The sequence below is a fragment of the Rhinoraja longicauda genome, chromosome 30 (assembly GCF_053455715.1).
Source record: "Rhinoraja longicauda isolate Sanriku21f chromosome 30, sRhiLon1.1, whole genome shotgun sequence".
Lineage (NCBI taxonomy): Eukaryota > Metazoa > Chordata > Chondrichthyes > Rajiformes > Arhynchobatidae > Rhinoraja > Rhinoraja longicauda.
The window spans coordinates 3,711,229-3,735,279 of NC_135982.1; the positions used below are offsets into that span (position 1 = coordinate 3,711,229).

Sequence of the window (24,051 nt, forward strand, 5' to 3'; positions counted from 1 at the left end):
AACTGCAGATGCCGGTCTAAGCCAAAGATAAATATAAAAAGCTGGAGTAACTCAGCGGGTCAGACAGCATCTATTGGAGAAAAGGAATAGGTGACATAAACTGAAGAAGGCTCTCGACCCAAAAGGTCACCTATTCCCTCTCTCCACAGAAGCTGCCTGACCCGCTGTTACTCCAGCACTCTGTGAAACGTCACCTATCCATGTTCTCCACAGATGCTGCCTGACCCGCTGTTACTCCAACACTCTGTGAAACGTCACCTATCCATGTTCTCCACAGATGCTGCCTGACCCGCTGTTACTCCAACACTCTGTGAAACGTCACCTATCCATGTTCTCCACAGATGCTACCTGACCCGCTGTTACTCCAACACTCCGTCAAACGTCACCTATCCATGTTCTCCAGAGATGCTGCCTGACCCGCTGTTACTCCAGCACTCTGTGAAACATCACCTATCCATGTTCTCCTGAGATGCTGTCTGACCCGCTGAGTTACTCCAGCTTCTTGTGTCTGTCTTGAGAATAGTCAGGCTGTGCGTCCAGCTACTAACAATCTGTGCTGGGCAGCTGTACTACTGGTAAAAGAACCCGGAGTAAACACAACCATTCACCCAGGCAGAGGATCGCCACGGGAAATAAATGTTAAACATTACTGAGCTCCTTGAGGAGCGCCACAGTGGCGCAGCGGTAGAGTTGCTGCCTTACACCGCCAGAGTCCCAGGTCCACTCCTGACCACGAGTGCTGTCTGTACGCAATTTGTACGTTCGCCCCGCGACCGGGTGGGTTTTCTCGGGGCTGCGGTTTCCTCCCACACTCCAAAGACGTACAAGTTTGTAGGTTAATTGGTTTTGGTAACAATTGTAAATTGTCCTAGTGTGTAGGATAGTGCCAGCATACGGATTGATCACTGGTTGGCATGGACACTGCGCCGAAGGGCCTGTTTCCCTGCTGTATCTCTAAAGTATAGAGACATCAAGTGAATTCCACGCTGCTCTGTATCATTATACAATCATCAATATTCTAGGGTGGCACAGTGGCATAGTGGGCAGTTACTGTCACACAGCAGCAGGGACACGGGCACCTCGGGTGCTGGCTGTGTGGAGTTTGCACCTTCTCCCCGTGATGGCGTCTGGGTGCTCCATTTTCCACCCACATCCAAAGACCTGTGGGTTCATAGGTTAATTTGGGTTTTATAAAATTGCCCCTCATGTGCAGGGAGTGGATGAGAAAGTGTGATAACAGAACCAGTGTCAAATAGTGATTGATGGTTGACGTGGATTCGGTGGGCCAAAGGAGCTGTACAGGTTTGTAGGTTAAACTAGACTAAATTAAAATATTAATTTTGATTAAGACAATGAGTTATTGCCAAAAAACCTTCCTTATTAATTCCTCATTATCTCATGATATTTTCCCTTGTTAATATTATTTTCCATGACCAGGGTCAACTGACATTCTCATTGACTGGGTAATCACATTGCAATTTGTATCTTCAAACCTTTGTATGAGACAAACAAAACATTTTCCTTTCATATTCTAATTGATAATTTTTGCTATAATTTTTTAAAACGTAAAATATTGGCAATGCACAGTAGGTCGGGGACTGTGTAGACACAGACACAGAGTTAACCTTTCAGGTCAATGACCTTTCCTCAAAACATTTCTGCTCCCGTTAAAAATTCAATCAAAATATATTCTATCACTCACTCAATCTTTCCCCTGCAAAGGCCGATAATAGCCACGGTTTAGGGGTGATAAATACCATTAATGCAATCAATGGAAAGAAAAAAAAAATCCCCCAAAAAATGCCTGTTCAAAAGGACTAGTTGGATTCTAAATATACAGTAATAAACAACCTGGACTGCTGTTCAATAATGGCTGACAGCATCTAAAAGCTTATTTCCCACCTTATTCCCATATCCCCTGATCCATTTGCTGACCAGAAATCTATTGATGTCATTTAATTTAGTTTAGTTTAGTTGAGTTTAGTTTAGTTTAGTTTAGTTTAGTTCTGTTTAGTTTAGTTTAGTTTAGTGATACAGCATGGAAACAGGTGCTTCGGCCCACCGCGTCAAGGCCGATCATCGATCACCCATTCACACTAGTTTTATGTTATCCTACTTTTGCACCTACACCCTACACACATGGGGCAATTTACAGAGGGCCAATTAACCTACAAACCCGCAAGTCTTCGGAATGTGGGAGGAAACCCGAGCACCCAGAGGAAACCCACGCAGTTACAGGAAGAAGGTGCAAAACCCACACAGACAGCTCCTGAGATCAGGATTAAACACGGGTCTCTGGTGTTGTGAGGCAGCGGCTCTAACAGGTGCGCCACTGTGCCCAATTGTGACCATAATTAATGATGGAGCTGCTAGCACAAAGAAATCTAAGGATACATAGCAAATTTATCAACACTGAAGAAAATCATATTTCAAAATCAGTAAAGCTACCTTTACTCTTGCACAAAGTGTTGCAAAACCAATACCTTCTGACCATCATGAGTGAAGCTGGAAACGAGAGAGACCTACAAATCAATTAGCCGGCCATCAGTTGTCAAGAATATGCTGGGATCTGTTTTTAAGGAAGTGATAGACAATAGACACTAGACAATAGACAATAGGTGCAGGAGGAGGCCATTCGAGCCAGCACCACCATTCAATGTGATCATGGCTGATCATTCTCAATCAGTACCCCGTTCCTGCCTTCTCCCCATACCCCCTGACTCCACTATCCTTAAGAGCTCTATCTAGCTCTCTCTTGAATGCATTCAGAGAATTGGCCTCCACTGCCTTCTGAGGCAGAGAATTCCATATAATAGAATACTTTTAAAAAATCATTTAGCTTTTATTTAGAACAAATTATATTTTGTAAACTGCCATCCGCAGTTCTTTGTTTCTACATAATAGAACACTTACATATCCAAGCAACTGGCGAAAGAAATATGAAAAGAAACTTACAAAGGAAGTCTAAATCGACACAAAAATGTTTGTAATTATTTTAAACTGGTTGGCAGCAATGTGGCTCACTGAAAACAAGTAATATATTACATTACATGTAAACAGGTAATGTAATACATTATATTGTAAATGGAAATAAGGAAATGACAGAAATGTTGAATAGTGTGTCATCTTTACACGAGAGGATGATTTTATTTTTAAACTAGTCAGCCTCCATTTATTTAAAGAAGAGTCTCGACCCGAAACGTCACCCATTCCTTCTCTCCAGAGATGCTGCCTGGTCCGCTGAGTTACTCCAGCTTTTTGTGTCTGTCTGCCATTTGTTTTAAATGGGTTGAAGCCCGCGTTGAAACAAAAGGTCAGGAAAATCTAGGTTGTATTATCTGTCAAACAGATAATATCTTTGTTACTGGGGCAATCCTGCGGCAGCCATGATATATTTATCAGAATGACATGCTCGCAACACAATACAAAAATATTTGTGAAGCAAACGAGAAAGGTTTGCTAAACCCTTCAGCCCCTTTCAGCTGGATGACATTTACAGGAGCTTCTTGGCAGCAGCAGCAGCAGCAGCAGGAGAGGGATCAGGACTGGTTATCTTCGCTGCTCACCGCTCACCACTCTCGCCCATCAGCCACCTGTGGTGCTGGCTGTGATCAGCAACCTCGAGGCAGGCCACAGACCTAACCCTGGCCTGGCCGCTCTGCAAGGCTTGGTTACGCATTAGGCACGATCACCATTAATCTTGTATACCTCCGCCAGGCTTGAATGCCCGGGATCTGGTCCTGAGAAGAATGCTGATCTGAGAATGGAATGGAATGAGAATGGAATGAGAATGGATTGTACTCAGAGTGAACAACATGTCTGTAAATCTGGCCAATTACAAAATGCTGAGTAAATGGACAAAATATTTTGGATGTTTCTTCATAGGTTAATCACCGTTGTACTATGTAAACACAGTGGGATAAGGCGGTCTCCAACCATAATGGTGACATCCATATGCCTACCCTTATCTTTAGTTTAGTTTAGGTTAGAGATACAGCGCGGAAACAGGCCACACGGCCCACCGAGTACACACCGACCAGTGATCCCCGCACACTAACACTGCCCTATATACACTAGGGTCAATTTTACATTTGTACCAAGCCAATTAACCTACAAACCTGTACGTATTTTGAACGTGGGAGAAAACCGAAGTTCTCAGAGAAAAGCCACATGGTCAACGTACAAACTCCGTACAGTCGGGATCCAACCTGGGTATCTGGCGCTGTAAGGCAGGAAATTCATCACTGCGCCACCGTGTCTCCCGATCTTCTGCCCTTATTTCAGTTCATTCTTGATTCGTGACTTTGGTGGGAACATCACTTGGAGATAGGAAGAAGGATGCAAGCAGACAATAGAAAGTCTCCATGTTGCCATTTCAAAATGGGAAATAAATGTTTTAAATACATTTAAAATGGACGCAGGAAGATGAGGAGTGATCTTATAGAGGTGTATAAGATCATCAGAAGAATAGATCGGGTGGACGCACAGCATTTCTTGCCCAGAGTGGGGGAATCAAGAACCAGAGCACATAGGTTTATGGTGAAGGGGGAAAGATTTTAGAGTCATAGAGTCATAGGAATCTGAGGGGTAACTTTTTCACGGAAAGGGTGGTGGGTGAATGGAACGAGCTGCCAGAGGAGGTAGTTGATGCAGGGACTATCGCAACATTTAAGAAACAATCAGACAGGTACGTGGATACGACCTTCTTCAGTCTGAAGAAGGGTCTCAGCCCGAAACGTCACCCATACCTTCTCTCCAGAGATGCTGTCTGACCCGCTGAGTTACTCCAGCATTTTGTGTCTACCTTCAGTACGTGGATAGGACAGGTTTATAGGGGTAGGTGCCAAGTGGGATGAGCTTAGATGGGACATGTTGGTCGGTGTGGGCAAGTTGGGCTGAAGGGCCTATTACCACACTGTATGACTCTGTGACTCTAAATTATTTTAATGCAACCTGTGTAATTATAGCAATGCTAAATCTTAGGAGTCAAAATGTTGTGTTCAATAATTTATAGTGGGAATGTAGAAGAAACATCCAAAATATTTTGTCCATTTACTCAGCATTTTGTAATTGGCCAGATTTACAGACATGTTGTACACTCTGAGTACAATCCATTCTCATTCCATTCTCATTCCATTCCATTCTCAGATCAGCATTCTTCTCAGGACCAGATCCCAGGCATTCAAGCCTGGCAGAGGTATACAAGGAGTCCAGATACCACCTTGATAAGGCCAACAAAAAGGACAAAAGGGACTTTCGCTCTAAGCTGGAGGATGAGGCAGATGTTCGGCAGGGCTTGAATGCCATCACTTCCAACAAGGTGAAATCAGGAGGCAGCTCAAGCAACAGCAAAGCATCACTCCCTGACATACACCCTGACATCACTCTACGTACACTTTGATGGGGAGAACACTGATGTGCCTTCCTGAGCCACCATACGCCCTGGTGGTATTGCAGTCACAGTCACAGAGGCCGACGGCAGAAGATCCTTCAGGGGAGTGAACCCTCAGAAAGCGTCTAGACCTGATGGTTACCCGGTCGAGTTCTCAAAACCTGTGCAGACCAACTGGCTGGGGATTTTGTGGACATCTTCAACCTCTCATTACTGAGGACTGAGGTCCCACCTGCTTTAAGAGGGCATCAATAATACAGGTGCCCAAGAAGAGTAAGGTGACATGCCTCAATGGCTAATGTCCGTGGTGATGAAGTGCTTGAGTGCTTTGGTTATGGCCCACATCAAAAACTCCCTCAACGAGAACCTCAACCCATTACAATTTGCCCACCGCCACACCAGGTCAACGGAGGGTGCGATCTCAGTAGCTCTCCACTCTACACCGGACCACTTGGACAATAAAAACACATACGTCAGGCTGTTGTTAAAAGACCACAGCTCGACGTAACCATCATCCCCTCCATGCTGGTTACGCATGTCTCTGATTTTTTTTTAAATCAGTGCCCCACTGCAAAATAAATTTTGACTGGCAATAATGGTTTTTGAATTCTTTGAAGCTTTATTTGAACAAAGGATGTTAATATTCTGTCCTCACAACCTGAGCACAGATGGTATTTTAATGTTTTTTGATGTTGTGAGCTCGTTATGTATGCTTTCCATGAAAACTGAAACCATATTTTAAAGTGCATTGTCTTGGTGCAGGGCCCCAAGTAAAAATAAGTTTAAACATTTAAAAATGTAAACCGGTGAGTATTTGCATGAATAAAATGTTTTTTCCACAGAAAAAAAAGTCTGCTTACGCGAGGAGGTGTGGTGCCGCGGAGCTCTGTTTCAATCACTCGAACAAGTGACTTCTAAACATCTTTGGAATTCGGAGCAGGTACAGCGGTACTCTAAACATCTCTGGGTATCGCTGCGAAGCTACAGAAATCTTTTTTTAAAGGTTTGTGTGTGTTTTGGGGCTGAGCGGTGTTATCACCTGACTGCGTAGCTCCCACTACTGAGGCTGACAGCCTGCCAGGATGTGGCGCACAAAAAGGGGGAGAAAAACCTGTCTGGACCTTTACACCTGCGTCCAGAACACCCCCCCACACTGCCTCGCCGCTACTGACCGGACCGGTCTGGTTTTCGTGCGGTGTGGGAGTTTCCTGCACTCTCGACCTTCTTCTGCGGCCTTGAGACCTTGGAGCTGAAGGGGCCTCCTCTCTATCAGAGATAGGCTTCCAACAACAACAGACTGCAGGTGAATCCCTTTCGTTGCTGCAGGAGCAGCGAAGACCAGCGGGGATTGCTTGCGAAAGTCTGCAGCTCGCCAGGGAACGCAGGAGAGCCGAGATACCCGGGCGATGAGGCCGTGACGCAGCAGTTTTTAGTGGGAGCCGCCATTATTGACCTTCGAGGCAACACCAGTCACCTCCCTTGAACTGTTCTACACTTGTTTGCGGGTTTGGACTTGGCCCCGTGCCTTTTGGACTGTCTTTGTCTTTTTTTGTATCAGTGTTTTGTTTCACTGTTGTGCCTGACATCATGCAGGGTCAGCGTTCTGGGGGATCGGGGCCTTCGGGGAGTTATGCTAAGGCGGCTGCTTCAGCTGCTTCGGCTGCTCCTCTGGGGGCCCGGTTCCCCATGAGGAACCTACCCTTTGGGGACTGGAGGACTGCGCGGCTGCTGTGGCCGTGGCGGCCAAGTCTGCGGGCATTGTGTACGTGGGTAAAATGTTCGGGAAGGGCGTGTTCTTTCTGGAGTCCGTTGAGGGGGTGAACGCGACTGTAAGTAAAGGGTCACAGTGGGTGGACATTTCTTACAGGTCGACCCCCTAGGGTCCAACGAGGCCCTCCTTCCCCACCTTCACACCCTGGGGAAGATCCTCACCGACATCACCCCAATATCCATGGGGTTCCGCAGGAAGGACTTGCAGCACGTTCTCTCCCTCCGGCGCCAGTTGACAATGCTGCTGGACCGGGAGGAGGTGGTCGATGGGCGCTTCTGTGTCCAGCAGGATGGGCGAGACTTCACCATCTTCTGGGCATCGGAGCGCCCAAGGTGCCACGCCTGCAAGGAAGTGGGGCATATTCGGAGGAATTGCCCCAAATCCCGGGCGGAGGCCTCTGCCTCCGATGCCACTAACCCCCCGCCCCCCCCCACTCCCCCCCCCCCCTACTCCCCCTGTAGTTGAGTCAGGGAACCCTGGGGATGGGGAGGGTCAAAAGAAGGGGGGCAAGGTGGCAAAGAAGATGGAGCACCTGGGGAACAAACCCCCCATGTACCACGTGTACATGGAGTGTGTGAGTCTGTGAACCACGTGTACATGGAGTGTGTGAGGTTGCAGCCACTGTTCCAATATCTAAAGGGGCTGCCCCTTGCCATTCTGGCTGCACTTCTCACCCACCATCCTCATCTTTGGACACCCTGTGCGTAGGGGAGAGGGTGGGGCCGAAGATGTCCTGGTTGGGTTGCTCCTGGGCCTGGCCAAGCTGGCCATCCGCGACTCACGGCGCCAGGCGGAAGAGGGCTCTGCCCGAGCCGGCTGCCTGCCCCTTTTCCGGGGTTACATCCGCGCCCGGGTGGTGTTGGAGAGGGACCACGCGCTGTCCAGGGGCACCCTGGGGGATTTCCGGGACCGCTGGGCATCCTTGACTAGGAGTGTAATATAGTTGTACAGTAGTTTATTTAGTATATTTGTTCATCTTGTATTATGGTGGTGGGTTCTGTTTTGTTTTAAGGTATTGTAAATATTATTTTTAGTAATTGAATAAATTTTTTGATTTAAAAAAAAAGCTGGTTACCAAGCTCACGGAACTGGGTCTCTGCAACTGGATCCTTGACTTCCTCATCAACAGGTCTGTTCGAATGAGCAAAAACACTTCTTCCTCAATAGCCATCATTACGGGAGCACCTCAAGGCTGCGTGCTCAGCCCCTGCTCCACTCACTCACTGTGTAGCCGGACACAGTGTGAACTCTACCTTCAAGTTCGCTGACGACACCACCGTTGTTAGACAAATTACAAATGATGATGAGTCAGAGTATAGAAGTGAGATCGATCGACTGACCAAATGGTGCCAGCACAACAACCTGGCTCTCGAGGAACTGATTGTGGACTTTGGAAGGGGAAGCACGAGGACCCACAAACCTGTCTATATCGACGGGACCATGGTGGAGGGAGACAAAAGGTTCAAATTCCTGGGAGTGCGTATTTCTGAAGATCTTTCCTGGACTCAACACACTGATGCAATTATAAAGAAAGCCCATTAAAGCCTCTACTTCCTGAGAAGATTTTGGAGATTCGGTCTGTCAGAGAGGATTCTCTTGAACTTCTACAGGTGTACAGCAGAGAGCATATTGACTGGGTGCATCACAGCCCGGTTCGGCATGTTGAATGCCCAGGAGCGAAGAAGATTGCAAAATGTGGTGAAGACTCCCCACGATCGAAGGGATCTACAGGAGTCGCTGCCTCAAAAAGGTAGCCAGCATCATCAGAGACCCACACCACCCTGGCCACGGTCTCATCTCACCCCTGCCATCGGGAAAAAGGTACAGGAGCCTGAAAACTGTAACGTCCAGGTTCAGGAACAGCTTCTTCCCTTCAGCCATCTGGCTATTAAACGCGACAACCTCCTTTAAGCTCTGAACTACATAGACTATTATTAATATTATTGCTGCTTGTTTCTTGCGTGTGCACGTGCGTGCTTTTATGTGTGAATATGTGCATATATGCACTGAATCTTTTTTTCTCATTTATTATATTGTTTACAGTGCACTATATTTATATATTCTGTTAAGGTGCTGCAAGTTAGAATTTCATTGTTCTTTCTGGGGCATATGACAATAAAGCACTCTTGACAAATAAAAAGAGATTGCTGTATTTATCAATCCAAACGAGCAAGTTCTTTTTAATAAAAAGTGCACCTTTATATCGGCACTCTTTACATTAAATTAAAGTTCATTTTATTGTCATTCCTTTCAGTTTATTTTTTAAGAGATGGCAACTGTCTCAGAAATAAAAGTTCCTAGTTCAAGCCTCCAAATTGTCTCGTCGCCTCAACACTGGAGATCACTTTCAAAGACAGTTAAGATTCTTTTGGAAAAGGAATACATTTTCCTCAGTGACAAAACTGCAAATAATGGATGCATTACATAGAAACACGAAGCGGAAGCTTTATGGTGGTAATCCTGTTTTGTTTGTCCATTAATTAGAGATTAGACAATAAAAAAGCTGAGGCCATTGAAAGACATCTTGCCACCTGACAGGCAGCCATCCACCACAGTGTGAGCTGGAATCAATTCAAAAAGGTCACCAAAAATTCAGAGAAAGGTGTGTGATTAGTTGTTACCTCCTAAAGTTGGAATTAGAGGGAACCACAAAATGCTTCCTCTCAATCCACTCTGCAAATAAATGCGCATTATTAAGGTACAGCTGCAATGTGCTCTTCATTATATTCATTTTGGAGTGTTGCCAAGACAATATAATCGTACTTGTGGCCAGCTTCTGAAATGCTGACATGCCTGCAGAGTGAAATATCCCACCGTGTCTTTATGATCATTTGCAACTTAATTTTAAATCAGTGATATTGAAACCACAGTTAAGATGGGAGAATTAGAGGATTATGATTTACATTCTTAATACGCTTATTATTTCTGCTGCATGAGGAGTTGAGGAAATGTCAAACTCTAAGCATGAACGGTTGAACTAATCACCAGACTACTGAAAAAGGGATTTTTATATATTAATTTTCTATATTCTGCACTCTTTATCATCCCCTTTGTTCTATCTATTGTACTTGAGTTTGAACTGATTATATCTATGTATGGTATATCTGATCTTCTTAGATAGCGTACAAAACAGAGCTTTTCACTGTACCACAGTACATGTGACAATAAACCTTTTTTTTTTAAACCGTGATTTTGCTTGATTGCAAGTCCATATTCATAAGTTCATAAGTTATAGGTGCAGAATTAGGCCATTCAAGTCTACTCCGCCATTCAATCATGACTGATCTATCTTTCCCTCTCAACCCCATTCTCCTGCCTGCTCCCCATACCCACTGACACCCGTACTACTCAAATATTGCCAGTGATAGAATTGATGAAATGGATCACGTAATGGCTAAGTGGCAAAGTGAGAGTTAAAAGTCTGATGGTCATGTGTACAAGAACAACTTATTGAGATGAATGAGTTCCTCTTCCAGCATAAGGGGGGGTTCGAGCGGGAAGTAATGCATTGGGTTTTCTTTCCAGCACAATAAGGATGAAGGGGTTGATTCAGGATAACAGCTTTGAGAGGAACGTTTACAGAAGCACCGACAATTGCAGCATCAATAAAATATCGAAAGTAATGCTTCGAATTTAAAGAAGAAATCTAGGGATGTACTTTACACATATCATAGAATATGTCACCCTTGACAATTTTGATTTAAATTTTTAACAGTCAGTTTTGTTCCTGACATGAAATCCCTCATGTCAAGCCTCTCTCACTATGTTCGACCGCAGCAGTGAGATTAATGCCTCGAAGCGTTGCCTTGTGTTCCAGAACTCTTCTATTGGAAGAACATAATGTCAGACCTGCCTGAGAGCCTCTGGGACCTCATTAGCCCTTTGGTAACGGATGGCAAAGCAACATTCCCTGTCAATATCTCTTTCAGGGATTGAAGCTCTGAATTAAGGGTCTCCTTGCAATAATCAAATTGATAGCTTTTTTATGTTGGACAGAATTCTCCTGAAGCTCACATTTTTCCGTAGAAAATAGGAGATTTATTTTAACAAAAAGTTCTTAGCCTTTTAATGATTTTTTTCCTGTTAAATCTTTACCGTCTGGATGTCTTTCAGCCATGCAATAAAATCGCAAATCATGTTCCAGCATCACATAATGTTTGTGAAAGAACTGTTATCCATATAATATTGAGTTATTCCAAATTACGTGTTGGTTATTATCCTCCCATTGATTTAATCAACAACGTCAGCAACCCGATTCTGTCAGTAGTGATGACCAGTACCCAGAGCAGCAATCTAATGGTCGCATCAGAAGCACAGGACGCTACCCAACAGTCCTTTGAAAATTAACAATCATATTTTTCTATTCTTCTTCAAAGGGGAAGATATAAGACTCCATAATGCGGTGGGAATCAAAAGGATACAAATATGTTGTAGCGGGTCATACAGCATGGAAGCAGGCCCTTCGGCACTACTTGTCCATACTGACCAAGACGCCCTATCTGTATTAATCCCACCTGCTTGCATTAAGCCCATATCCCTCTAAACATTTCCTATCCATGTGCCTGTCCAAATATATTTAAAATCTTGTTTTAGTACCTGGCTCAACTACCTTCTCCGGCAGTTCATTCCATATACCCACCACCGTCTGTGTGAAAAAGTTGCCCCTCGAGTTCCTATTAAACCTTTCCCTTCTTACCTTAAAGCTAAGTCCTCTGTTTTTTTATTTCCCTACTCTGGGTAAAAGACTGTGCATCTACCCAATATGTCACCACTAAATGTAGAAATTGCAATAGGTTATCTGTCTTCATCATAAATCTATTCCTGGTAATTTCAGTGAAGCATCTCCAGTCACCTTTCACAAAAACAATGTGCAAAACAAAGAGCAAAACCTCTCACAAATGTTTTGTTATTTCAGCAAAACAACCATAACCTTACTTACAGATCCTGATACACAGTTCACAAAACCTCAGATGCCTGTGAGAGAGTTTAAGTCTTACATCCTAATAAAGCATTTCATTGAATCTGACCGCCCATAAACACAATTGAGATTGACTTGAGGTTGTAGCATCCTGTGTGTTTATGCACACACCATAATCATCTTGGTTTAGTTCTCTTCAGCAGTTTATTGCAAGGGGGGGAACTGCTCTGATCTATGGTCACTTCGAGGTAAATGTTCAAAGATTCTGTTCTCTGAATCTGTGAGGATGGGTTTGCCATCTCCATGTTAATTCCCCAACCTCCTGCACCACATTGCCTACTGCAGTCTGCAGTCCCAGAAGGTACGACCCCTTACCATAACATACAATTAAAAATCACCATCATACATTGGAGCATTTTATTTAAAAAACTGTGACTTTACCACAAAATGGAAGGCCTGAAACTGGTTGTTCTGCGAGACAAAGTCCCAATGAAATTTAACAAGCTGAGGGCATGCCCCAACAACAAGATGGTGTAAGATCTTTGAATCCTTTTGTTGTCTGCACATACACAACAGAAAAGTCTACTGTATCTCCTACATTCTCCCCACAATGTGCACACTTTATCGCTATTTGTCAACAATAACAGATGGAGCAGTACAATACCTCCTTGAAGAAAATTGTGCAGTGTGCAGTCAGATGGGCCCACAAGGTGAATTAGACTAGACTGGCTGTATCCCACGGTACATGGCTCTGCAAGTCAAGAAAGTAAGAGAAGATTATTTAGTCAGAGTTACTGGAACAGAAACATACATGCCAATCAGTACAATGTGTAGGGGAAAAAAACTGTAGATGCTGGTTTAAATCGAAGGTAGACACGAAATGCTGGAGTAACTCAGCGGGTCAGGCAGCATCTCAGGAGAGAAGGAATGGGCGACGTTTCGGGTTGAGACCCTTCTTCAGACTGATGTCAGGGGAGGGGGCGGGACAAAGATAGGATGTAGTAGGAGACAGGAAGACTAGTAGGAGAACTGGGAAGGGGGAGGGTATACAGAGGGGAAGCAGGGACTACCTGAGGGTCACCCATTCCTTCTCTCCTGAGATGCTGCCTGACCCGCTGAGTTACTCCAGCATTTTGTGTCTACCAATCAGTACAATCATAGTTGGGCCAACTTGTCAATTAAGATGACTTACAAATATCTCTACACCAATGAATGTTTTCACAATACCAGCCTTCTAGTTTGTCAATCAAATGCAGTCTCTATGAAAAACAATACAAAATGTACTTGATGGCCATTCCTGGATTTTATTAATCATTTCCTTGGGCTGAATGCATTCAGAAAAATTTGAATGAAGTTTTCCCCTGACATGGTGTCAATTATAATCAAAAGTAGCTGAAGACATTGATAAATAAATTGAAGACGTACCCTCAAAAAAATCAATGCATTGAACAAAAATTAATAGACTGTAAATCGAGGAAAACCTGCACATAGCAGGTAAATCAGAAAAAATCAAAGACAGTTAAATATTTTAATCATCCAATTATGCATCATTACTCCTAAATTTATTTTTTGTTCACTTATTCACTAAGCAGTAGACATAACTTTCGATATTTATCTTTCTTACTCTTACACCTGTCTCCCTAACATTTTTCCTTCAACCTCATAGCCGGCTTTGCAGAGCGAGCCAGCATTTAATTGTCCATCTCCAGCTGCCCTTCAAAGGTAATGGTGAGCTCCCCTCTTGATCCATAGCTCCTCAAGGTGTGGGCGTACCTGCAATGCTGTTAGGGAGAGAGTTCCAGGATTCGGACTCAGTGACAGTTAGGAATGGTGATATATTTCCAAGTCAGGATGGTGTGTGGCTTGGAGGGCAACTTCAAGGAGGTGCTGGTAGCTGTTCCCAGGCTTTTGCTGCCCTTGCTCTTAGAGCTGGTATAAAGGTTATGGGTTTTGAAGATGCTGTCTAAGGAGTTTTGGTGAGTTGCTGCATTGATTTAATGATACTTTATTATCACGTGTACCTAGGTACAGTGAATGCTTTGTTTTGCACACAACCCAGTAAAACCATACAGCAGACCTCACCCAGGCAGCATGGTTTGGTGCCGAGACAGTTGGGAAAATACACTGAACAGACCCATCTACTACCTGCTGCTGCCGCACGTGACCCTTACAGGGTTCCCCTTCGATCTCGGCGGTCTGCCGGCGGTCGCCAACCAGCTGGGTCACCACCAGCTGGGTCGCCAACGTTGTTCCCCCCCCACACCAGGCTGCTCTCTGTACAAACTCGCTGGGTTATCTCCTGTTGGATATCGGCTTCACCTGGCACGTGTGGTGTGTATGTGACCTGCCATCTATCAAGTCCAGGTCTGGATATAGTGCAGGTCTTGCTACATGTGGATGTGGAATGCTTCCTTGTCTGAAGAGTCGCTGAATAGTGCTGAACGTCAGACAATCGCCTAAGAACATCCCCAATCTGACTTTACGATTAACGGAAGGTTAATGCGGAAGCATCTGGAGATGGTTGGGTCGGGGACACCACCCTGAGGGACTGCTGCAGAGATGTTCTGTAGCTGAGATGACTGACCTCCAGGCACCACAACCATCCTCCTTTGTGCCATGTATGGTTCCAACCAGCGAAGGAGGAGTTTCCCCCTGATTGCTCCTGACTCCAGTTCAGATGAGACCCTTGATAGGCAATCAAATGCTGCTTTGATGTCAAGGGCCGTTACTCTCAATTCTCATCTGGACAGAGATGGAACGCTGTGGAAAGCTGAGCGTCACAGGCCTCAAAGATGCCGTGTCCAATGCCCCGTCTGAGCTGGAATTACTGATGTTGGAGGGCAATACTATAAAAACTACGTAGCCTGTATGTACAACTTTTGAGCAGAAAACTGTCTTAGGCGCGAGTCATATTCCTGGTAGTTGGTCCTATAACTTCAGCTAGCCTATTTAATGGAAAAACCTCTTCTGCTCTCCCGCAAGAACACATCTTAAACCCAACCTGAAATCGGAATCTCAACCACAGCAGTTTGCCAGTTCTATTTCACCATCTCGGTCGGTCCTAATGGTCTAGCAGATGGAATTGAGAATTTATCTGCTGTCAGCTGGCTTGTTCTGATAACTGATCATTGGCCAAACAATTTATCCAATACACAGCATTATGAAGATAATGCACATTAAATCTGAGCGTCAATAATGAAAGAATAAAAAAATCTCATGAGGACATACAGCTCCCTCCAATGCCTGACATTGTGGACTTGGCCTCATCCATTTAACTTCTCAGAGAAAGTTCTGCATAAAGTCACAACGTAGGTTCTGCTCCAATGTTCACAACTTCACTATTCAACTCAAGCCACTTAACGGCTCAAGAAACTAATCTCATCTATTCGGAGAAGGCAGGTACTATAGCAAAGTTGAAGAATCAGACAGAGACATGGAGAGGACAGGATTAGAGGGATATGGGTTAAACACAGGCTGGTGGGACTAGTGTAGATGGCACATGTTGGTCAGTGTGGGCATGTTGGGCTCAAAGGCCTGTTTCCATGCAGTTTGACTCTATGACTCCATCTTACATTAAAAATATCTTCATGTCGAAAAAAATCACAAACTACTTCACAGGAGCATAGGTTGCAAATGAACGACAAGCTCAAGAAGATGTTAGAGGTTTGGAAAAAGTTACCAAAAACATGGTAAAATTGTATGAAAGGCATTCCCAGTAACATAGACAATGGTAGAAGGGCATTGGAGGAGAGCGAAATAGTCGACTGGAACAATTGTGGTAATCATGAAAGCCATGGTTAAGGAACAAGTCAACACCACAAAAGATCACAGTAGTGACTTTAGTTAAAGCTATTTTGTTCTTCACTCACTTTTCCATTCAGTCTGTGACCTCTCATCTGCAACTTAAGCCATTCTAAGAAAAGATCGTTGAATTGTTTTGAGTAAAAATTAAAAGCAACTCACATGCAGAGTTGAAGAAAAATTGGGCTCTAGATAAAAACACATTCCTTCAATCTTATTTCAAATCATTTTCATTGCCTTTTCTTTTCACTTGCTGTCAATCAACCCCTGCCTTGGTACAGGTTGAAAGCAGGCAGAGGTTTAAATGACTAACTCTGTTATCCATGAATCTCCTCCAGGAGAAAATCAAATTTGAATTCATGTCTAAACGAGAGATTTTAAGTGACATTAAATGTTCTCTGAAATTAACTGCAGCAGCTCTAAATTCCTAGGCCAAATTCAATTATAATCCAGATGGTTAAAAGCCAAGACTGAAAGAGATAAATTGATTCTGAGCATCCCAGAAGAGTAGTGTGTTTCTTGTAGCTGAGAGCACCCAGGATAAAGTCACCTACAACCAAGATCACAATAGCTGCAATGTCAACTCAAAGAATGGTCACAAGAACAGCCAACAGCCCATTGTGATTAATATTTATACGTTTGCAGTGACCTTCTTCAAACTTCTCCCAGAGCCAGAATCTAAGTCAAGCGATAGGGCGGCACGGTGGCGCAGCAGTAGAGTTGCTGCCTTCCAGCGCCAGAGAACCGGGTTTGATCCTGACTACCGGTGTTTTGCGGTTAATTGGCTTGGTATAATTGTAAATCGTCCCTATTGTGTGTAGGATAGTGTTAACGTGCAGGGATCGCTGCTCAGTGCGGACACGGTGGGCTGAAGGGCCTGCTTCAGCTCTGAATCTCCAAACTAAACTAAAAGATAACCTTTGCAGGATGTAATGGCTTTATTGGTCACTCATATGCAGTCACAAAGTGCTGCAGGCCAATGAATTGAGCAAATGTACATGTGGGGGGCTGGCAAATTGCAAATGTCACCCCTCTACTTAATAGCTTTAGATACACGGAACCAAAGGCATTTCAGCCAATAGTCCCATAAATAAGCAACAAATGGTCAGGATCTGAAATGCCACGGTATGAATAATTAGACCGAGTCGAGGAAGTTAAGTGGAAACTGACTACAGCTCTCCGTCATAGCAATGTTTTGCACAAAGTAAAAGTGTGCAATGTATACTTGGCATGCTGTGCATAAAGATCCAGTCAGGTATGGGATACAACTAAAATGAGCATGGAAAGATAAAGAAAAAACCCAGGAATGCAAAGACAAGGGGACAATCACAGTAAAGAATGGAAATCGCATTCAAGGGTAGATGGAAAATGTTGAATGCTTAAAGAAACACATTTAAGAGTAACATGTTATTGCATAACACCAACATCAGTGATGCAGCTTTCTAATGCCAAGGTAAAATTGCACTTGATACACCAATGGTTTAAAGTAAACTCTGTTGAAAGTAAGATGTAGAAACAAGGAACTGCAGATGCTGGTTTACAAAAACAGACACAGAATGCTGGAGTAACTCAGCAAGTCAGGCAGCATCTCTGGAGAACATAGATCGGTGACGTTTTAGGTTGAGACACATCTTTAGCCTGATCAGTAATCTATCAATGCGCCACATCATTACTGATCGGTCTGAAGAAGAGTCCTCACCCAAAACGTCACCTATCCATGTTCTCCAGGGATGCTGCCTGAACCGCTGAGCAAATCCAGCACTTGGTGTCTTCTTCTGCAGAAAGTAAACTACTAAAGTTGTACTGAGAAATTAATTGGACACAAGGCATGGTGTAAAATACACTTCGGTCACTCAACTACGATATTCTGACATTGCTCCCAAACCTCTGAACTTTACCAACAACAAAGATAAGAGCAATAGGCATTTTGGAACGAGCCATCAGGTCTTCCTATCACCCTGCCTTGGAAATATATCACCATTTCTTCATCTGGGTCTAGCTTCTGGATCTTTGGCCCAACAGCACAATTGAAGCACTTTTATCAGAAGGACTGCAGTGATTCAATGAGATGGCCTGCCATCAACTTCTCAATTGGCTATGAACTATAAGTTCTAGCCCGCTGAAAGATAAATAAAAAAGATGCAATATTAACCTAGAAATATTGCACTGTATTGTATATGCACTGGAACAAACTGCATTTAAATAGAACCCCTTTGCCCAGTACGCAGTGGCCTGGCCATGTTCTGTCAAGACCAAGCTGTAGAGTCTGTGGAGAAATCCATCAGTGTGCCACACCATTACTTTGCCCCAGGAAACCATTACTTTTACTGCCACTTAAACTATAAAGTGCAGTATTCCACAGCCTTTTCTTTCCCCATTAATTCCTCGATAGTCTGCACTTGTTTTGATCTCAGAGGCCTACATGATCACCAGTGGCAACAGACAGATTGAGCTCCCAATAGGTTTGCTAGATGCTGCTATTGGGAAAAGAAAAGAGTCAAGCAAGAAAGACTTCTTGAGCTTAGCTTTTTCAGTCATATTTATGTGGTTTTGGCCCTTCACTATGTTTTGCAATGAGAACGCTCTCCATCTACAGATAGACACAAAATGTTGGAGTAACTCAGCGGGACAGGCAGCATCTCTGGAGAGAAGAAATGGGTGACGTTTCAGATCGAGACCCTTCTTCAGACTGAGCCTGGATAGAAGGAATGGGTGAAGAAGGGTCTCGACCCGAAACGTCACCCATTCCTTCTATCCAGAGATGCTGCCTGTCCCGCTGAGATACTCCAGCATTTTGTGTCCATCTTCAGCTACACCTATGTTGCAGGGCCTTGAATCTTATGAGCTACTCTGTACTTAAATAAGGGAGTTTCAGATAAAGAGTAGTAGTACAATGAGTCAAAGCTTACCTTTGGATTTTCGATCTGCCAAGAAAGTAATAATGAACATGAAAAAAAAATTAGAGTTAATTTAATTCAAGGAAAGTGAATCTATTCTGACTCTATTTTAACTAGATAGAAATTAAACATATTTCACTTTATGAATTCATTCCAATTTAATCAACTTTAAATTAGCTGTTAACCATTTCTTCTCTCCTGAGATGCTGCCTGACCTGCTGAGTTACTCCAGCATTTTGTGAAATAAATACCTTCGATTTGTACCAGCATCTGCAGTTCTTTTCTTACACGGCCGATTGCATGTCAGTTCAATGTTACTCCAGTGGAGTACACATGGGAAAGGAGAAAGCAAGATGAGGCAAGAGAAGACCTGTCATAAATGAAGTTTCATGTGTTCGTATGACATACCTCTGCAAATTTAACCAGGGTTAATGCTTCTGCTAAAATAGCAGATAGAGGAAATACAGTAGAGTTGCAATGTGGAAAAGGGGCAACCAGATGAGCAATGGCAGAGTATTGTGTTCAGTTTTGGTCCCCCTGCTATAGGAAGGATGTTGTTCAGCTGCAAACAGTGCAGATAAGATTGACGAGGATGTTACCAAGACTTGACAGCCTGAATTATAGGGAGGAGAGGACTTTATTCGGTGGAGTGCAGGAGGATGAGGGTCATCTTCTAGAGGTGTAAAAGATCATGAGGGGAATAGACACGGTAAATTCACAGAGCCTTTAGGTAGAGTGGGGCAATCAAGAACCAGAGGACATAGTCTGGTATTATATTTCATTGTTCACATGTTTAAATTATGTTTTATTTTTAATTGTCTACTGTATGTCGTGTTGTTACTTGCGAGCAAAGCACCAAGGCAAATTCCTTGTATGTATACATATTTGGCTAATAAAATTTATTCAATTCAATTCAAGATGAGAGGGCAAAGATTTATTAGGAACCTGAATGGCAACTTTTTCACACAGAGAGTAGTAGGTATATGAAATGAACTGCCAGAGGAAGTAGTTGAGGAAGGTACTGTTGCAAGATTTAAAAGACATTTAGAGAGCTATAGGTCAATCACAGGCAGGTGGGACCAGTGTAGATGGGGCATCTTGATCAACATGGGCAAGTTAGGCCGAAGGGCCTGTTTCTGCGCTGTATGACTCTTTAACTCCATGATTCTAATTGTCATTGGTGTTTACGATACAAAACAATACAACAGACCTTTATTTATCCAAGGAGGGAAATTGATCTGCCATCAGTCATAAAGACACAAAAGGCATGAACCATGAAATTAAAGTGACGAGTGGAAAGGCTTGGGGATGTGCAAAGATTGGGTGGGGGGGGGGGGGAGGGGAGTCTGTCTCAGTCCACCCCACAACAGAAGGGGAGGAGTTGTACAGTTTGATAGCCACAAGGAAGATCTCCTGTGGTGTTCTATCGTGCACCTTGGTGGAACCAGTATGTTGCTGAAGGTACTGTTCCAGTTGACCAGTGTGTCATGGAGGGGGTGAGCTGTATTGTCCAGGATGCTCTCTAAACAATTTATGTGTGCAATTGACACAGGCATAGCAGAGTGATAGAAGGTAGCAATAGGGGGACTTGGATGAAGTCTATGTCCAGATTAATGCAGATAAGTCTATGTCCAATGACATGAAACATCCAGGGAGATTGATTCTAGGATGTGGGGAAATGGGATCAAAGGCAGACTAAGAAATGCATTTGCATCCAGTCATGGAATAAAGAATCTTCGAAATATCAAGACACAGTAAAGCTGCTACCAAGAAAGGACACTGGATCATAGGCTATCTACTTTAGTGTGGATAAATATGAAGGGAATTATAAACTTAAGGAGTTAATGGTGGACTCTAGGAGGAGAGGAACACCCCTGTCCTGTCTCCATCAATGGTGTGGATGTGCAGTTACCAGCACCCTCCGCCCCCAGAACGGAGACAGCCATCCTGATGAGTTTGTTAATCCTACTGGCGTCCGCGGCCTTCGCCCTGCTGCCCCAGCACACGGCACCGGAGAAGATGGCACTGGCTACCAGCGATTGGTAGAACTACTGCAATATCTTGTTGCAGACGTTGAAGGAACGGAGCCTTCTCAAAAAATGCAGCCGGCTCTGTCCCTTCTTATACAAGGCCTCACCGCCGGTAATCTGCACATCCACACCATTGATGGAGACAGGGGACAGGTCCTAGAGTCCACCATTAACTCCTTAAATTTATAATTCCCCTCATATTTATCCACACTAAAGTAGATAGCCTATGATCCTGTGTCCTTTCTTGGTAGCATAATAAAACATAATTTCTTGGTAGCAGCTTTACTCTATCTTGATATTTTGAAGATTCTTTAGTCCATGTCTGGATGCAAATGCATTTCTTAGTCTGTCTTTGATCCCATTTCCCCACATCCTAGAATCAATCTCCTTGGATGTTTCATGTCACTGAATCATGTCATTATCTGCATTAAATTTCATCCAAGTCCCCCTGTTGCTACCTTCCATCACTCTGCAATACCTGTGTCAATCACACACTTAAATTGTGCAGGAAGCAACGCAGATGCTGGTTTATACCGAAGATAGACACAAAGTGTTGGAGTAACACAGAAGGTCAAAGGATGAGAAAAAAGGATGGGTGATGCTTCGGGTCAGGACACAGTCTGAAGAAGGGTCCTGACCCGAAACGTCACTCATCCTTTTCCTGCAGAAATGCTGCCTGACCTGCTGAGTTACTCCAGCACTTTGTGTCGACCCACATAAATTGTCTTGGCTTTCACATTAATATGCTGCTTTGAGCCTCAAAATATTATTGAGCCATGCAAGATGGTGGAATATAATTCACGTCTTTTTTTCATTCTTTAGCTAGCAAGGAGGAGAAAATCATGTTCTTGCTTATATTCACCAAGGTCAATGTTCTGAGTGCGAGATGCTGCCAGAATGTTTAGCCTGACAGCTACGCCTGGAGGGGAATCATGGGCAGCAGAACCCTGGTCTCCAGATACTGGCTCCCGAAGGGCAAAGCTCTCACGGGCAGCGCTGACACAGAAGATGGATACGTATGAGGGGAATTATAAACTGAAGGAGTTAATGTTAATCAGCTCTAAGTAATCAGCTCACTCCTATCCTTGCTTCTCTTTTAAAAGATCAAACATTTGAGGCCATTTTAAAATGGAACATTTTTAATTTTAAAAATTGTGTTATTAATCGGTGCTTATTGGATTACTGTGAGAACATAACATTACAAATACTATTCACATATTCAAACATTTTCAACTGTTATTGTCTCAATAATTATGATATTTGCCAGTCAAAAGTAACCTTAACGAAATGCCAGAGACAAGTAACTGGAAATGTAAGTTGTGAGAAGTAGGAGCATGTTTGTGACTATAAATCCAAAGAAGGGTTGGTGGCATTTTAAGAACCGTTACAGAGACTGCAGGTTCAGAAATGTTCACGTGGGAGTCAACATTCTTGTGGTGCTCCATTAATACTGGGATCCTGGGAGAGCAGTGACCAAGTTAAACCAAGTGACATGTGAGAATGTTGTCTTCTTTCTCACATTCATCAGTATGTTTCGGTTGAGCATGCACCATACTTTGTGTTAGCATTGTGTTAGCAAAGGGCGGCACAGTGACGCAGCAATAGAGTTGCTGTCTTACCGCGCCAGAGATCCGGGTTTCATCTTGACAATGAGTGCTGTCTGTACAGAGTTTGTACATTCTCCCTGTAACCACGTGGGTTTCCTCACACTCTTCAAAGTTGTACAGATTTGTAGGAAAATTGGCTTTGGTAAAAATTGTAAATTGTCCCTATTGTGTAGGATAGTGCAAGTTACCATTGGTCAGCGCGGACTTGGTGGGCAGAAAGGCCTGTTTCCACACTATATCTCCAAGGTCTCAAGTCTAAACAAGATCTTCTCCAGGAAAAGGCTGACTCTGTCAATGGGTCTTTCATCAGTGGATGAAAATGCCACGCCTTTGAATGCAGAAAGTAGAGTTTTGTGGTGCTGGAGTCAGCAATTTCTTATTGTGGTCATGGACAATGGGAATGCATTACATCAGGTGAAAGCTGCATCAGAGCAGTGCCTTTCAACAGTAGGACAACTGTTGTCACGGGTGCTGCAGGCAAAGCACAAACAGCAAGGAAGCAAAATCATTTTAAATCGAAGAGTATTGCTGATTTTGGGGACTGCCCACAACATGGTAATGTACAAGGTCAGATTCCGTTGAAGTGGACAAGTTTGGGTGTTAATGATAGGAATAATTACTCTCACAACTGTCTCACCCAATAAATGAAAACAAGTTTAATAGTGCACTTACCCACATAAATGGTGGGGAAAATTATTTTGTCATTCCTTTGCTTGGTTTCCATTCGGCTCAATTTCTGAGCTTCATATCGTTTACGACCTTCCTCTTCCTGTTCTGGACTTGAATACTTTTGGAAGGGGGTTGGGATTGGGGAGGAACAGAAGATTCAATGTTTATATCGTAAACTTTATTTTACAAAGCAGCAATTTTTATCAGCCATGATCTCGGCCCATTGCTAATCATTCCTCAGAGATCCCCTTTGAAAGTGGACAGGTTCACCCGCAAGGATTCACATCAGAGTGAGGAGCCAAGTCTATGTTTAGATGACTCTTAAGGTTGCAGTGAGAAATGGCAGAGGGCGGCACGGTGGCGCAGAGGTAGAGTTGCTGCCTTACAAAGAATGCAGCGCCATCGACTCAGGTTCGATCCTAACTACGGGTGCTGTACTGTACAGAGTTTGTACGTTCTCCCCGTGACCTGCGTGGGTTTTCTCCGAGATCTTCGGTTTCCTCCCACACTCCAAAGACGTACAGGTTTGTAGGTTAATTGGCTGGGCAAATGTAAAATTGTCCCTAGTAGTAGGATCGTGTTAATGTGCGGGGATCGCTGGGCGGGGCGGACCCGGTGGGCCGAAGGGCCTGTTTCTGCGCTGTATCTCTAAATCTGAAGGTTTGAGGGAAGGAGCTCCAAACTGTAGGCCTTGGGGCTATTTACAAAGCTGCTGCACGAGTAGCAGGAGTGGGCCAACTGGCCCTTTGTCTGCTCTGTTGTTCAATAAGATCACAGTTGTTAACTGTAACCTCAACTCCACATTCCAGTCTGCCCATGGTAACCTTCAGCTCCTTGCTAAAGAAGAATCCATCTATCTCTGCCTCATAAAATATTCAAGGAATCTGCTTCCACAACCCTTTGAGGAAGTGTTCAAAAGACAAATAATGTTCTGAGAAAAAAAATCAGCTCATCACTGATTCCTAG

At 43.8% G+C, this 24,051-nt stretch overlaps 1 protein-coding gene across 8 annotated transcripts in view; it reads right to left on the minus strand.

Moving 5' to 3' along the window:
• The window catches only part of acot7 (acyl-CoA thioesterase 7), a 288,577-nt gene that overhangs the window by 148,815 nt on the left and 115,711 nt on the right, over positions 1 to 24,051 (minus strand). For 6 of the 8 annotated variants that reach the window (XM_078425338.1, XM_078425332.1, XM_078425336.1 and 3 more), the window contains 3 exons: positions 23,089 to 23,203; positions 18,792 to 18,806; positions 12,746 to 12,832 (listed from right to left, as the gene is read on the minus strand). In XM_078425338.1, coding sequence (XP_078281464.1) covers positions 12,746 to 12,832; positions 18,792 to 18,806; positions 23,089 to 23,203 — 217 coding nt within the window. The remainder of the gene's footprint in view (positions 1 to 12,745; positions 12,833 to 18,791; positions 18,807 to 23,088; positions 23,204 to 24,051) is intronic. The other 2 variants (XM_078425337.1, XM_078425331.1) reach the window with 1 other exon arrangement.